This window comes from Lepus europaeus, chromosome 1 (genome assembly GCF_033115175.1).
Source record: "Lepus europaeus isolate LE1 chromosome 1, mLepTim1.pri, whole genome shotgun sequence".
In the NCBI taxonomy this organism is placed as follows: domain Eukaryota; kingdom Metazoa; phylum Chordata; class Mammalia; order Lagomorpha; family Leporidae; genus Lepus; species Lepus europaeus.
In genome coordinates this window covers 55,070,112-55,085,987 of record NC_084827.1, presented here as the reverse complement: position 1 = coordinate 55,085,987, position 15,876 = coordinate 55,070,112, and the positions used below count along the sequence as shown (strand labels likewise).

Below are 15,876 nucleotides of genomic sequence, written 5' to 3'. Positions count from 1 at the left end.
CCCCTCCCCTCCCCCTCCTTTCCCCCCTCCCTCTCTCCCTCTCCCTCTCTTTATTATTTATTTGAAAGTCAGTTACAGAGGGATAGAGACAGAGAGAGAAAGAAAGATTTCCCATTCTCTGGTTCACTCCCCAGATGCTGCATCAGCCAGGGCTGAGCCAAGAACCAGGGGATTCATCTGGGTCTCCCATGTGGGTGACAGAGACCCAAACACTTGTAATCTTCCACTGCTTTTCCAGGCCATTAGCAGGGAGCTGAATCAAAAGTGACACAGCTAGGAAACAAACTGGCGCCCACATGGAAAACTGTTGTTGCAGGCTGTGGCTTTACCTGCTGTGACACAACACTGCCCCTCCTCAGATTTCCTGTTGCAGATGAGGGCTGATACTTTTTTTCTTCCTCCATTGGCTGTCTGTGCTCCGTATACCTGTTGCATTCACAGTGATAAGACAGTTACCCTTGCCACCATGGTTGCCATGTGTATAGATCAGATGACAGGCATTCTCGGCTCAAGTTCATCTTTTTTTTTTTTTTTAAGATTTTATTTATTTATTTGACAGGTAGAGTAACAGGCAGTGAGAGAGTGAGACAGAGAGAAAGGTCTTCCTTCCATTGGTTCTCTCCCCAAATGGCTGCAACGGCCGGAGCTGCACTGGTCCAAAGCCAGGAGCTAGGAGCTTCTTCCTGGTCTCCCATATGGGTGCAGGGACCCAAGCACCTGAGACATTCTCCACTGTTTTCCCAGGCCACAGCAGAGAGCTGGGCTGGAAGAGGAGCAGCTGGGACTAGAACCGGTGCCCATATGGGATGCTGGCACCGCAGGCAGAGGATTAACCTAGTACACCAGGGTGCAGGCCCTGGCCCAAGTTCATCTTTAAGGACTTGACCTTCCAAGCATGCATTTTTTTGGTTGATTATACCCTACATGTCTTATGAGACTGGGGATAAGTGAGAAAGTAGATTGGAAGGTGCTCCACATTACACTTGTAGTGTGATGTAATAAATAATACAGAGTCATAAGTAACTTAGGCATAACAGACTGTTTCACAGTAGGTTTCTCTTTTGTACATGAAATCATCTTGTTCAGTCTATAGCAGGACTATGTTTAAGGCAAAGTTTTCCCCACTCAGCAGCACCTCTAGTGAGTTTGCATTCACAACAGGAAAGAAGCTCATTCTCACAAACCTGTTTAGACGTTTTCTCATAGGTATTTCTTAAAGGTGAAAACATTTCCTTTTACTGTACTTACTAGATGTCCTTGACTCCATGTAATTAAGAAATAATCTTTGTTTATTCTGCACATTTTCTAATAGAGATTGTAACTTAATTTTGCTTACAGATTTATTCCAGCCGAGACCTTGAGGAATCCATAAACAAAATTAGGGAAATCTTATCTGATGACAAGCATGACTGGGAGCAGAGAGTAAACGCTGTAAGCCACTGACCTCATGTGATTGGATCCTAGATTTACCAATATTCCAAACACTCAATTATAAATAGGAGGATATCACCAATGAATTTTAAGTAGTAGATTTTTTAAATATAAATTACCGTATTTGCGCGTTGCTTTTTAACGAAGACCTGACTGGAATATCTGGTGACAGCCTCTGCTCTCACCTTAATACAGATTTAATTCTGATTGTTTGCCAGTGAAGTACCTTTTTAATGACATTTTAATTGTAAGCTTGTAAATATTCTTTTCTTTCTTCATATCAACTTGCTGGACAGTTTTGTCTTGTCTATTTTTAAAAGTGGATGAATGAAATAAGTGGGCTGAACATTAAAATGGGGTGGATTGTCTAAGGAAAGCTGTGTTATGTGGGTAACAGGCAAGAAGAGGGGTGGTCACATTGCTGCTGTGTTCAGACAAGCTGTTAATAGTGATGCAGGGGAAGATGCTATGGAGATACTGTCAGAATGCTGCTTCTCTGATTCATTACATAAATGACAGTTGGGGTTGGACGAGGGAGAAAATGAGGTTGGGGGTGTTTATTAAAGTGAAATGAAGATTTTTGGTTATTTGTCCTTAGTATCCTAGAATCTATAAATAGTAAGACATTTCTAATTATAGAATACATCTTGTAAAAGTTATATTTATCACCAATACTATCTTCTAAAAATTATTTGGTTTTGTGATTTTATAGATTGTGCAGTCTATTAGCTAATATTTAGCTGGATGAATTCTCTTGGGAAAGCTTTTTCTCTGTCAGTTGAAATTTAATGTTGATCACTTACATTTGATGGTGACTATTTGTGTATATCATGTTAAGAATTGTCTTTATATCTCCAATTTTCTCTATCTCCTCAGTTAAAAAAGATTAGATCTTTACTTTTGGCTGGTGCTGCCGAGTATGATAACTTCTTTCAACATTTACGTCTTTTGGACGGAGCCTTTAAACTCTCTGCTAAGGATCTGCGGTCTCAGGTAGTGCGGGAGGCTTGTATCACATTGGGGTAAGAACTGTCATGCTCCACAATCTCACACATCGTAGTCTCACCCCAGAGCTTCAGAGATGGCCCCTGAACATGTTAGCTAGTCTCAAAGTCCCAGTCCAGTTAACACTCTGCCCAAAATTATAAAGAATGACTGATTTTAAACTTTATTTTATTCAGTGGCATAGCTCTGAAGCTTCTGTTTGAAACTTGGAGAAGTTATTAATATGGAAAAATGAAATTATATAAAATAGTTTTTCATGTTTTAAATTGTTTTTCACTGGCTGGATATAGCATGATTATCAGACAATGTGTTCCTAGAAGAATACTGTATGGCGTGCCCCACAGTATAACGTTTTATCCTAGCTCAACCTGTGTTGTTGATCAGAGCTGTACCCTGTGTTAGAATGTGTGTCAGATATCAAAGCAGCAGCGGCAAGAAAGCAGTGCAGCTGTTTACGGTTTGGGCTGAAATCAGATAGTGAGCATGAATGTTTGATGTTAAAAATGAAAATATAGAGAGCAAGGGAGCCTTTTCCTATGTATGTTTTATTAGTATGTGATCAAATTTTTTTTTTTTTTTTGCTATTTTAAGACTGGTTGGAAATAATTAAGGAAAAACTTGAACTAGTGGCTATTTGCCAAATTTTCTACATGCCAATTGAAAATATTTTTAAAGTGCTGTATGTAGACTCTTGTTGTATGTAAATAACCTTAAGTAGAGCTCTAAGTGTTTGAGGTATATATGCTTCACTGTAACTTCACTGTGACTACAGCTCAGCATTCATTCCTTTTTGCAGGCATCTGTCATCAGTTCTGGGGAATAAGTTTGACCATGGAGCTGAAGCCATTATGCCAACCATCTTTAATTTAATCCCAAACAGTGCCAAAATTATGGCCACTTCTGGTGTTGTAGCTGTTAGGTTAATCATTCGGGTAAGTATGTTGTAGGGCCTACATAAAATAAACAACTGGTAAATGTTAATGGTTGGCAAGAAAGAGAGACATTTTTCACTAGAGCAATTATACAGAATGGGAATCATGTTATACTTACTGTATTATCCATTTTCTTCATTTAATTACAATATAAGAGCCTTTTACAGTCTGTAATGTGAAATGTGGGTATGGTGTGTAGTCACTGAAATGTTGATTGGTGAATTGCCATTGGTTAATAATTAATTTGAGAGGCAGACAGAGATTAAGACAGAAAGCGAGAGAGAGAGAGAGAGAGAAAGAGCTCCTGTCTACTTATTGATGCCCCAAATGCCTGCAGTGGCCCCAGGTTGGGGACTGACCAAGAACTCATCTGAGATCTCCTACACAGATGACAGGGACCCAGTTACTCGGACTATCACCACTGCTTCTCAGGGTCTGTGTTAGCAGGAAGCTGGACTCAGTAGTGGAGTCGGGAATCTAACCCAGATACTCTAGTGTGGGACATTGGCATCTCAACAAGTAGGCCAGATGCTCACTGTTGGTTTTAAATGTTTGAACCTCTGCCTCTGAGTTTATGTTCTGCTCTTGTCTCTCTGCCATACCTCCCTCCTAATTCCAGTCTTTCCATTTTAGGAATTCGTGCTTGTAGTTTTTTTGTTTGTTTGTTTTGTTTTGGTTTTGTTTTGTTTTGTTTTGTTTTGTTTTGACAGGCAGAGTGGACAGTGAGAGAGAGAGAGACAGAGAGAAAGAAAGGTCTTCCTTTTGCCGTTGGTTCACCCTCCAATGGCTGCTGCGGCTGGCGCGCTGCGGCTGGTGCATCGCGCTGATCCGAAGCCAGGAGCCAGGTGCTTCCTCCTGGTCTCCCATGCGGATGCAGGGCCCAAGGACTTGGGCCATCCTCCACTGCCTTCCCGGGCCATAGCAGAGAGCTGGCCTGGAAGAGGGGCAGCCAGGACAGAATCCAGTGCCCCGACCGGGACTAGAACCCGGTGTGCCGGTGCTGCAGGTGGAGGATTAGCCTATGGAGCCGTGGCGCCGGCCCATTCTTACTATTCTTTCACTGCCTACCTCAAATAGTTAGACCCAAAGCTGTTATTGGACATTCCTGTTTAACATTATCAAAATATATTGGTCTGATGACTCCTTGTACCATCATGTTTTCATAATGGCCTTTACAATATCCAGTGAAATCCTTTTTCCTTTTTAAAAGCCAGTGACTTTCTAATCTAAACACATGCTGAGATAAGTAGGTTAGTAAGGAAGTCATTCTCAGCTTTGTTTTGGTTTTTGTAATTATTCACCTAAAATATTTTTGTTTTTGCAAATATTCAAAAATACCTTTTATTCTTCTCCACAGCATACACATATCCCTCGGCTAATACCTGTCATAACAAGCAACTGTACCTCCAAGTCTGTTGCAGTCAGAAGGTAAATTTCTAATGAGCTTTCTCATTACTTTTGAATTATTTACAAATCAAAACAAACTCCAGATCTCCCTCCATGGATAAAATTTCATACTTTTATTGAAAGGTGTATAACTATGTAATATCACTATAATCAATGCCTCTGGGTTGAGGGGTCAAGATCTCAATATTTTGGAAAATGAATTTGAACAGCTTCTTCTGTGTTTATATGTATGTTTCTGCATATGCGTGAGCTTGGGGGGAAGGTGGCAGAGGGAGAAGGGGAGAGGACCATGTATACTTTTCTTGAAGGTCCCCTGCTCTGTGTCATTTGTCTACCTCTTTTCCTGACTGAAGATGGTGACTTCATGCAAGAAACAATACCACAAATATCCATGGTAATAATTCCATATTAATGATATTAATGTAGTGGGAGGAGAGATGATGTTTGTGTCTTCTGAAAGTGATTTTTGGGGTTCTGAACCCCGACCAGTCATCCATTGCTGCTGTGCAGTTACAGGAGACACACCTGTAAGATACTTCAGGAAAGTACAACCTGGGTAACTAGCTAAGACTTTGTTCTCAAGTCCCTGTGTTGTTGTGTGTCCTGCTGAGTTGCCTGGACTACATGTGAGAAATCGAGACTTGCCTTTTAGCTCAGATCTGCGAATCTTGACTGTTATGTCATAGGGTCTTTTAAGAGTCTTAAAATCTGTGGACCCTCTTTCCAGCAAAATGTAAATGCATAGAATAGTTTTTGTGTAGGTTTTCAGAGAATTCATGGACCCCACTAAAACCTCTCAATGGGAGCTTTGTAGGGCAAGTTAATGGCAAGCCTGGGCCATGTGGGTGCAGGGACCTAAACACTTTACCAATCTCCACTACTTTCCAGAGCACATTAGCAGGGAGCTGGATCAGAAGTGGATAGCTGGGTCTCCCTCCGGTGCCCATATGGGATGCTGGCATCTCAGGTGGCGACTTAACCCATTGTACCACAATGCCAGCCCCAGAATTTTCTTCTTTTTGAAGTCTGGCTAGTAACTCTATTTGTGTGTGTGTGTATGTATGTGTGTGTGTTGCATTTTCCTTCATCCATTGATACATACTTAGGTTGTTTCCATAGTTTGGCTGTTGTGAATAATGCTACAATGAACATGGGCATGCACATGCCTCCATCTACTGATTATACTTCCTTTGGATACATTTATACTCAGCAATTGGATTCCTACCCATCATATTAACAGTAACATGAGAGGCAAGAGAGAAGATATGTATAATGCAAATATCTGAAGTCATAAAAACAGAATTTATTCCTTCCACTGAAAATATTTAATTTCTAACTGCATGGCTCAATGTTATATCCCCGAGGACTGCAATCTGCTGGTGGCCCAGAGTTCAGCTGCTCCTTGGTTAGAGTGGAGTGGCTACAGCACCCTCTAGAGGTGAAAGTGTAAAGTCAGTAAGGCAGAGGGTGACTGAACTTCAGAACCATATAGACTTTGATAAAAGAATGGCTTCTTCCCATTTACCAATTATTGGATCTAATAGGATTCACAGTTAGATAACAGGGGCCTGGCACTTCATGAAAGCTTAGTAAATGATAACCTTTGTTTTAATGTGTTACTGTTATTATCACTACTGTTTTAGGTTGCCAAGAGAAATTCAGAAAGTATTTTTCATTTGTGTGAAGGCAGAGTTGTTCAGTGAGGTGACATCATCTTTTTTGTGGAACATTATTGTCAACTTGGGCTGCCATAATGAAATAGCACAGACAGGTGGCTTAAACAACAGAGATGGATTTTCTCATGGCTCTGGAGGCTGGAAGTGCATGATCAGGGTGTCAGTGTGGTTGGGTTCCTCTGAGGACTCTTCCTGACTTGCTGGCAGCTGTCTTCCTGCTATGTCCTGACATGACATGGAGATAGAAGGGCAGAGGTGGGGAGAGGAGAGAGATGAGAGCACAAGCTCTCTGGTGACTCTTCTTATAAGGGCATGCATCCCACCACAAGGGCTGCACTCTCTTGACCTCATCTAAATATAGTTACCTCCCAGATCTCCAGATGCCATCCTAGTGGGCAGGGGTTGGGGAGTGGTTAGGGCTTCAACATGTTAATTTCAAAGGAGACAAAATTCAGTCCTTAGCATTAGCAATTCTGGTCTCCAGCACTAAATACAAGTAGCAGTACAGTCACCATGACAGCAGAAATGCTCACTCACAGATTTCAGAAGCACACACCAGACTGCTGTTTCTGTACTCTGCATTAGTCAGAACGGTGTGTCTCAGTGTCAAGAGAAGTAATCAGCACTGCCTCACCCAGCCCCTCTGCCCTTGGAAAGGTAAAGAGCCAAAGAGGGCCACGTGAGCAAGGCAGTGCACTTTCTGTTACATGCTCAGCCCACACTCAGCTTTGCTTTGGGAAGAAATGGATTGATTACATGCACTCCGTACCCTGAAATCTTAGAATTTACTTGGAGAGATTAAAAATAATAATGCAAAGCAGAATAAGATTGAGTGACAGCAATGTGTGTTGTGGACTCAAGGATTCAGACAGGACAGCGATTAAAGGTAGCTATAGTTTTGCAAGAGATTTCAGAGATGAGAAGACTCAGGACTGGGGGATAGCTTGGGCAGGAAGATGGAAGTAGAGTTAGCACAGCCTAGATTGGGACAGCCTGAGAAAGTGGCAATGAGAAACGGGCAAGTACAGTTGGTGTCTTTTCCTTTGAGAAAGCTCACTTGACCACTTCCCATCCCACTCCCTACGGCTAGCCCCAGCATGGGGCTGCAGCCTGTTTGTGCATCTAAAGCCCACTGTGTTCCTGGCATGTGAATCTGTTTCTTGTCTCCTTTGCTGTTTGGACTGTATCTTGGTTATAATTGTATCTCCAATATCTAGCACAGGGTATGGGATTATCTTTAAGATGGCAAGTATTGAGTGACTAATTATATGGATTATAAGGATTTGAACTATTGAGTATTTTGGGGAAAAAAAAATCAGTCATTTCATTAGAGAAAGATTAATGTCTGTCTCCTTGAATGGACTCCTAGCACTTTCAAGATTTATCCCTACAAAGATAGGAGCCCTGGACTTGGAAAGAGGAAATTACACAGAGGGAGGATCCAGAGTCATGATGTAATCCAAAGGAAATAAGACCATAATTGCTTTTGTGTACAAATCTGACCAAGAAAATTCATGAATATCAAAAGGCTTGAAAAGGAAGGACTTTGAAAGATTGATGGAAGTGGCTGAATGGCTGGCAACGGTCATTCTTCACCTTTTCCTAATCATCTTTCAACAAGTGGCTCAATTTCCAACTCATCCCTGAAGTTTCTTGCAAATCTATCAGTTGACTTTAATCACTGTCCTGTCTGAATTCCTGAGTCCACAACACGAACATCATCACTTACTTTCTCTTTCTGCTTTGCATTATTGTTTTTAATCTCCCCAACTAAATTATAAATTTGGGGTTTTAGCAGGAAAACTTGGAGAACACTTAGTTTTTCAAGGTATTTTCTACTTTTTTAATGGCTAAATTAAAATTAATGCGTTTTGTGAAATTAATTCAAAGACCAGTTTCCTGATGTACGTCAGCTTCCTGTGCGTGTGTACATTTCTGTATTAACATGTTACTTTGAATAATATAAAAACGTGATGATGATAGGCTCTTTCCTTAATATTGCTATGAAAGTCAAGTTTTTAAAAAATTTTTGTTTATTTGAAAGGCAAATAGAGATAGAAAGAGAGAGGGAGAGGAGAGAGACAAACAGATCTCCCGTCTGCTAGTTCACTCCCCCAGAAGCTCATAATAGCTCAAGCCGGGCCAAGCTGAAACCAGGAGTCAGAACTCAACGCAAGTCTACCATGTGAGTGGCAGGGACCCCGATTCTTGAGCTGTCACTACTGCCTCCCAGGATAGTCATTAGCAGGAAGTTGACATTGTAAGGAGAGCAAGGACTTGAACCCAGGCATCCCAATATGAGATGCAGATGTCCCAAGCAGTGTCTTATCCACTGCTCCAAATGCTTGCCACAAGGTCTAGTTTCTGAGTGAAGGGGAAACCCTTGTATCCTTCCCCTGTGACCTGATGGCCACAGAGGTAAATGCTTACTTGTGTTTACATTGGTTTTTCAGTCAGTTCTGATTCTTTTTTTTTTATGTTCCATCTTTCTATTCATAAAAATTAGAAGAATAAAAAGTATTGTTGGGTCACTTAGGAAGAAAAAAGCTGTTTTATTTTCGCTGACATGCATGTTTATAAGTCACGTTATTTGTTAACACTTTGCAGGCGCTGTTTTGAATTTTTAGACTTGCTTTTGCAAGAATGGCAGACACATTCACTGGAACGGTGAGTATCTGATTGGAACCTGTTTTTCCCTGTTAACTCCATTGTGAGATCACACACCTCCACCTTGTGTAAGAAACGAAGTCATCCAGTCATTTGTCTTGGCTGTGTACAGAAGGGAGCATGTCGCATGAGCAGGAGCTTTTAGTGAATGTTGTTGATTGAACTGTTAAGAGGAGTGAGCAAGTGTGCCCTATGACAATTGCAGAGCTAGTAGCAACCCTTTACTGACACTGACCCTGCTGCCTCAGATTCCTGTCTATTCCAACAAGCTGATTGTTTGGAGCTGCCCTTGGTATGCAAGGTGTCATTCTTAAGTCTTTCAAGGGGTTTTCCTTATAGTAGTTTTCTCTGTATCTGAGAGTCAGCAACTCCCTCTTTGTTCATTGTACTTTGTGACTGACTTGGCATCATGGGCTTGTGGCAGAATTCTTTTTGTTTTTCTTCATTTTTTAAGAGTGAGAGAGATAGCGAGCATAGATGTTCCCATCTACTGGTTCACTCCCCAAATGCCTGCAATGGCTGGGACTGAGCCAAGACTGAAGCCAGGAGCTGGGGACTCAATACAGATCTCTCACATGGGTGCCAGAAGCCAATTAGTTGAGCAGTCACCACTGTCCTGCATTAGAACCAGGAATCAATCCTGGGTCCTCTGGTATGGGACACAGTTGTCTTAACTGCTAGGCTAAGTACCTCCTCCTGTGACAGAATTCTGGAATGAAAAGGTATGTCTCTCCTAAATTTTGAGATTCCTTCCTAACATTTTCAGTTCATATTAGTTTTTGGTGGTGTTGTTCTGGAGATAGTAAATTATGGTGTTGTGGCCTCATGGCTTTAATGGTGTGGAATTTGTGAGGAACTTTACAGCATATTAAATATTTGGTAAAGTAGTGGAATTTTAAGCAACAATAATCTTATTCTGTGGAGCAGTGGTCAGAGATGAAACAAAGTCCCCTTCCAGAACTAACATTTCACCTGAAAAATCAATAGTTTGAATGTAGAATACAGTTTCACATTTTCAAATACTTCCTTGTTCTTTAATCTCTTGGATATCATATCTTTATTTGATGAGGAATGGAAAGTGAAATAGGGGACTTACTGTGGGGACAAGTGAGCAGATGTGACCTCATGGGCTCATTCACCTTTGTGCTTGGTGCCTGCCACTTACCAGGTGCTCACTGAGTAGTAATGAGGCAAGTGCTTTTCAGGGCCTGGTCAGATTGGTCACTGGTGTTTATTGTAGAACTTGTTCAATCCAGTCATTTCCTGTCCTAAAACTGTTAAAATATTCATTGGGACATTTTGGTGATTTCTTCTCAGCTAGGGTAAAGCATAACCAAGGAAAACACCTATTTATAAAATGGTTATGTGATTTATAAAATTGTTCATGTTAAATAGTAGTAGAACTTTGAAAATTGTTTATTCATTTGTAGTATAGTCGCTTTAAGATTCTTACCACTGGCCGGCGCCATGGCTTAACAGGCTAATCCTCTGCCTTGAGGCGCCCGCACACCGGGTTCTAGTCCCAGTTGGGGTGCCGGATTCTATCCCGGTTGCCCCTCTTCCAGGCCAGCTCTCTGCCATGGCCCGGGAAGGCAGTGGAGGATGGCCCAAGTGCTTGGGCCCTGCACCCGCATGGGAGACCGGGAGAAGCACCTGGCTCCTGGCTTCAGATTAGTGAGATGCGCTGGCCACAGTGGCCATTGGAGGGTGAACCAACGGCAAAAAGGAAGACCTTTCTCTCTGTCTCTCTCTCTCTCACTATCCACTCTGCCTGTCAAAAAAAAAAAAAAAAAAAAAAAAGATTCTTACCACTATCTCACATTGTATCCGTAGAAACTAGCTCTGCCCATGGGAAAACAGGGTTTTTGTGTTTATGTTCATACGTGATTGAATTAAATACGTATGACCTGAAAAGAAATCAGCTGTTATGTTTTTACAGTCACCCAAGATAGGGCTATCAAGGTCCTGAGGAGAGGGTGGACTGGGGGTGAGCATAGGTGCTGGGACAGTGAAAGAACCTGACTAACACTTGGGCCCTCCTCGCTGCGTGTGAACTGACTAGCTATGGCACAAAACCTTTGTGTCCGCATTGCTGTTTTGAACACCAATTTTCGTTCACATGAAACCATGCATTCATAGTTATTATTGTTTTCTTTTCTAAATATCTAGACATATATCAGTATTAGCTGAAACAATAAAGAAAGGAATACATGATGCCGATTCTGAAGCCAGGATAGAAGCCAGAAAGTAAGTTTTTAATCATATAGCACTCTTCTGGAAATTACTTTTGTATTTTACATGCCTTGTATGGACTGCCTTATGGAAAACCCACAGAGTTACTTGAACTTATTTCATTAATCCTAACCTTTAAATGTGACCCCAAAAGACCATTTCAGAATATTTCTCTAATTTTTTTACAAGTGTGATATAGGGAACAAACGGAATGCTTATTTTCAGATATGTGAGCAGTTATTACACAGATCAGAACAACACTTGTTTGCATGTTTAATATATTCTTTTATGACTTAATCTCTGTGAAAATCCACTTTATTGATTTTCCACAAAAAGTCCTGGTCATGGGGAGTGATGGTCATGGGGAATTCTCTCCATGTTGTCAGATCTGTGTAAGCATTGGGTACTGGCTTGGTAAACGGGGATCCTAGAAGGGGTTGGATTGACCCAGCCAGTACTCTGGACTGCCACAGAGCGAACTTGCTATTTCTAAACAAGATAAATTAATCATTCTAGTCTGGGACATTACAGTTTTATTTAGCTGCATTGGTCCATTCTTTTGGAGTATTCTTTAACTGCCTTCACAGTAAATTATGTTCCCTTTGTTTCTGAGTTCATTATACCTTTTAAGTCTTACTGCATCTTATCTTGTTAGTTGCTACCAAAGTAAGCGACATAATCAATAATTGCTATAAACTGTTAGGAAAGAATGTGTTAATGACCTATTTACACTGTTTTTTCCTCTTGGATTACTCTCCTTCCCCAAGTTTTTCTGGTTCTTCAATCGTGTAACATAAATCTCAGGTAGCTCTGAACTTCTACATTTTTGGTACATGTTACCTAAGCAAATTTCAATAAATAAAATCAGGGAATGTCAAATTGCATTTGTAAGCGCTGCCATTACAATTTGTCTTATAGTGCTTGAGTATCTAGCTCTGTCTTCCCTGAGCTCCTCAGCCTTGCAAGCGAGGGCCCCTCATTCCAATTGTGTGAAGGAATCTGAAGCTCAGAGTTGTTTAATGTCTTGCCAGGTCAGTTGTGAGGCCAGGGTTCATACCAAGCCCCTCGTATTTGCCCTCCCTTCATTATTCTGTGCTGCTAATGTTAGCCTGTGAACTGGGTATTTTGGTTCTCAGAAACATTATGTGCTATACACTGGAGCTCAGTAAAAGACCTGTTAGATCCATGGACTAGTGAGAGTTTGTGTCTTTCCTAGATGTTACTGGGGTTTCCACAGTCACTTCAGCAGAGAAGCAGAGCACTTATATCACACCTTGGAGTCCTCCTACCAGAAAGCCTTGCAGTCACATCTAAAGAATTCGGACAGCATAGTGTCTCTGCCTCAATCCGACCGCTCATCGTCTAGTTCTCAAGAGAGTCTCAAGTAAGCAACCCCTCCTTGTTCGCCACTGTTGTAAGATTCTGTGTCTGCAAGTTTGCTGTGTGAAAACAAACTCCAGCTTTGCCATCACTGTGTTTATCTGTGACTGTTCCTCACTCCCCAACCCCCGCCTTTGTTCAGGTCAGTTTTGGTGCTAGATCAGGTACCCTGGGGAACCAGTGTCCTCCGCATAAGTGGTTTTCAGTTAACTTTAGTCCTGGAATGCAGTTTTAGAAATGCACCGTAGAGCAGGACGAGTTAGACACACTGATGCTACAGAGTCCTCTGGGAGGATGTAAGGGTTGGCCTGGAGCCGGGCATGGGAAGGGAAGGCATTCAAACCCAGGACCTGACAGCACCATCTTTGCTCTGTATTTCTCATCTCTGTCTCTGCTTAATATTTTGCTCTTTGTGCTTGAAAGGTAGTCCAAGATAAAGCACTAGAGCTTTGTCAGAAATTGGGGGTTATAAGATTAGGTCTGAATTGCCTGAACAATTCTGCAGTAATTCTTCTTAATTTCCTGTTGTGGTTTTTACTGTTATTAATGTGGGTAAAGAACACATTTAATTATTTGTATTTATACCTTTATTTTTAGTCGGCCACTCTCTGCCAAAAGAAGTCCAACTGGAAGCACCACGTCGAGAGGTGAGTCTAACGGCCATGGAGCAAGCATCATGCAATGCTTGCTCTCAGCCTTCTCTCACCCTCTTCCTGGTGTGAGCAGTGTGCCCCTCTGCTGCCAGTCCCTGTTGGGGCTGAAATAGGCAGGCCCTTTCTCCCTGCTTCCTACTGCCAGTGTGTCAGTGCTGCCGGTTGTGTGGCTTCTTCTCTGCTCACCGGACAATCCAGGGAGACAGCTGGTGGTGCTTGTGCAGTGGCGGAGGCTTCTGGAGGTGGGAGAAGGGCATGTTTCCTGGGTGGGGAGAGCTGTGTGGTAATCAGAGTCCTGAAGAGACCTGCCAGACAGGAGTGGTTTCTCATGATTTTGCTTCTTCTTGTGGTGAAAGAAATATGGTCCATTTCTGAGGTGTCTGGTCTCCAGTGATATGAAAACAAATGGGCCTCAGTTGAATCATATTTAGTTTCCTTCTGAACTCTATCTCAAGTGACCAGGAGAAGCTCTTGGTCAGTGCTGTGCACCCAACATTTGCTAAAACTCAACGTTTGTTTTCCAGAAAAGCAAAACAACTTGGGGTTTTAACAGTGCACATTTCCAATTCCGTGTAGTGCTTACTGACGTTTTCCTTCTTCCCCACAAAAGCTTCCACAGTCAGTACCAAGTCTGTGTCGGCCACAGGATCGCTGCAGCGGTCTCGAAGCGACATCGACGTGAATGCCGCAGCCAGTGCCAAATCCAAAGTCTCCTCATCTTCGGGCAGCACGCCGTTCAGCTCAGCAGCGGCTTTGCCTCCAGGGTCGTACGCATCCCTAGGTAACCAGACCTCCCCACCCCCAACCCTATCCCTCCTGCCCCACTGTTCGAGGCGACCCTTGGCTCTTAGCACATTTCCAAAAGCCATAGTTGAGGAAGACCTCTCTGCTGTGGGGCTGGTAGTTAAGTGTCCGTCACGGTGTGCACTTGCAGCTCCCTTTATTGAGTGTCCCCTTTTCTCTGGAGCACCATCCTTTCAGTGATGAGTAAGTACCCTCGTGCTTGCATGGCATGTGGCCCTACCTAGCACCTTCTTCCCCCAGCTCACCACCTCCTCCTCACTGGCAAGCCCAGCCAGTATACCTGGCCACTTTCCAAAGTGCCAAATCTGGGTTTTTCTCCAGAAAGGATTTAATGGGGGAGTCACCAGAGGTTGAATTATAGTTAGGTGTTTCTCAGTTTGAGAATATAACCAGAGTGTGGAAGGAGCTGGGGCCAGGCATGGACTCCCTTTCCACGTGTCACCTGGGGAGGGCCATGCCGTTGCTCTGATGGTTGCCTGCAAGCTTTTTTTTTTTTTTTTTTTTTTAAATTATGTGAAAAATGTTTGATATCCTACATAGCAGTGGGTCACATACTTGTTTTTTTCAGCAGACACTTAATACCTACTATGTGTAAGGCTTATCATTTCTTTCATTTTATTTTTCTGAGAGCCAAGTCATTCAAAGCCAAAATCCGGGGGTTTGGCTGGATTGGCTGTCTGCTGGATTTTAAGGAAATGCATAAAATTTAAACTTTGTGCAGTGTTGAGATGATGTTACTTACATGGTTTACAGATTCCTAAGTCAGTTTTAAAACTAAAGCTTTGAAAGCATTTTGGACACTGGCAGTGGAGAGGGAATAGCACCCGGAAAACAGGTGCAGGGTCTGCTGTTTACCAGCTCTGTGACCTTGAGCAGGCTCTAGAACCTTTAAGTCTGACTTCCCTATTCATAAATCACCTGCAGTGACAGCCCCCTACTCAGAAATGTGATGAGGATGAATGAAGTGATGTAAAAGTCCTATAAGATGAAAGAAAGCATGAGTGTGGTAGGCACATTATTAATTTGAAAGATAAATGTTCTGAAATATTTATTCAATCAGTCTTTTTGTTTTCTCTGTGAAAATACCTCTTAGACATATATTTTGATTAGAAAGTAACCCAGTAGCTCACTTTATTTACTATTCTAACTATTGCCCGTCTTGTAGGAGTGCTTGATGTTATACTGACAAGTCATCATTGAGTAAGGGAGAGGTAGTTACTTCCTCCTAGGGTGAATAGGTCTGTTAACTTTAGTTCAGTTTTTAGCAACTCACCTATGTTTCCACACGTTTGATATCCACTTTACTATTTGTAGTTAGTGTTTGCTTCATGCAGTGCACTCCGCTGGACAACCAGCCTTCAGAATCCTCAGTAGCCTTGACTGTCCTGTGCATGTTTGGGAATGTTTGGATGTGGACCCTGCAGACTTCCCATGGTGCTAGTAAAGCCCCCAGGCCTTTTGATCTGATGATAAAGAAAGGACCCTTCAGAAGTACTGCCAACTTTTCAGCCCAATGCTGCCTCTTCAAAGAACAAGATACAAGTGTTCAGGGTCTCGTAACCCTTCCTCTGCTTTCCTTGATGTATCTTAAAACCAATGCCCCCTCCCGCCCCCTCCACCCACACTGAAATATACCATAATCCTCCCGAGAATTTGTTATGATTCTTCACATGACACCTGTATGAGAGA

General features: G+C 42.2%; 1 protein-coding gene across 1 annotated transcript in view; it reads left to right on the top strand.

Moving 5' to 3' along the window:
- CLASP1 (cytoplasmic linker associated protein 1) overlaps positions 1-15,876 on the top strand; it is a 291,310-nt gene that overhangs the window by 176,085 nt on the left and 99,349 nt on the right. The window contains exons 11-19 of the mRNA XM_062178774.1: positions 1,339-1,431; positions 2,308-2,453; positions 3,233-3,368; positions 4,726-4,796; positions 9,059-9,118; positions 11,288-11,365; positions 12,567-12,734; positions 13,328-13,377; positions 13,994-14,164. Coding sequence (XP_062034758.1) covers positions 1,339-1,431; positions 2,308-2,453; positions 3,233-3,368; positions 4,726-4,796; positions 9,059-9,118; positions 11,288-11,365; positions 12,567-12,734; positions 13,328-13,377; positions 13,994-14,164 — 973 coding nt within the window. The remainder of the gene's footprint in view (positions 1-1,338; positions 1,432-2,307; positions 2,454-3,232; positions 3,369-4,725; positions 4,797-9,058; positions 9,119-11,287; positions 11,366-12,566; positions 12,735-13,327; positions 13,378-13,993; positions 14,165-15,876) is intronic.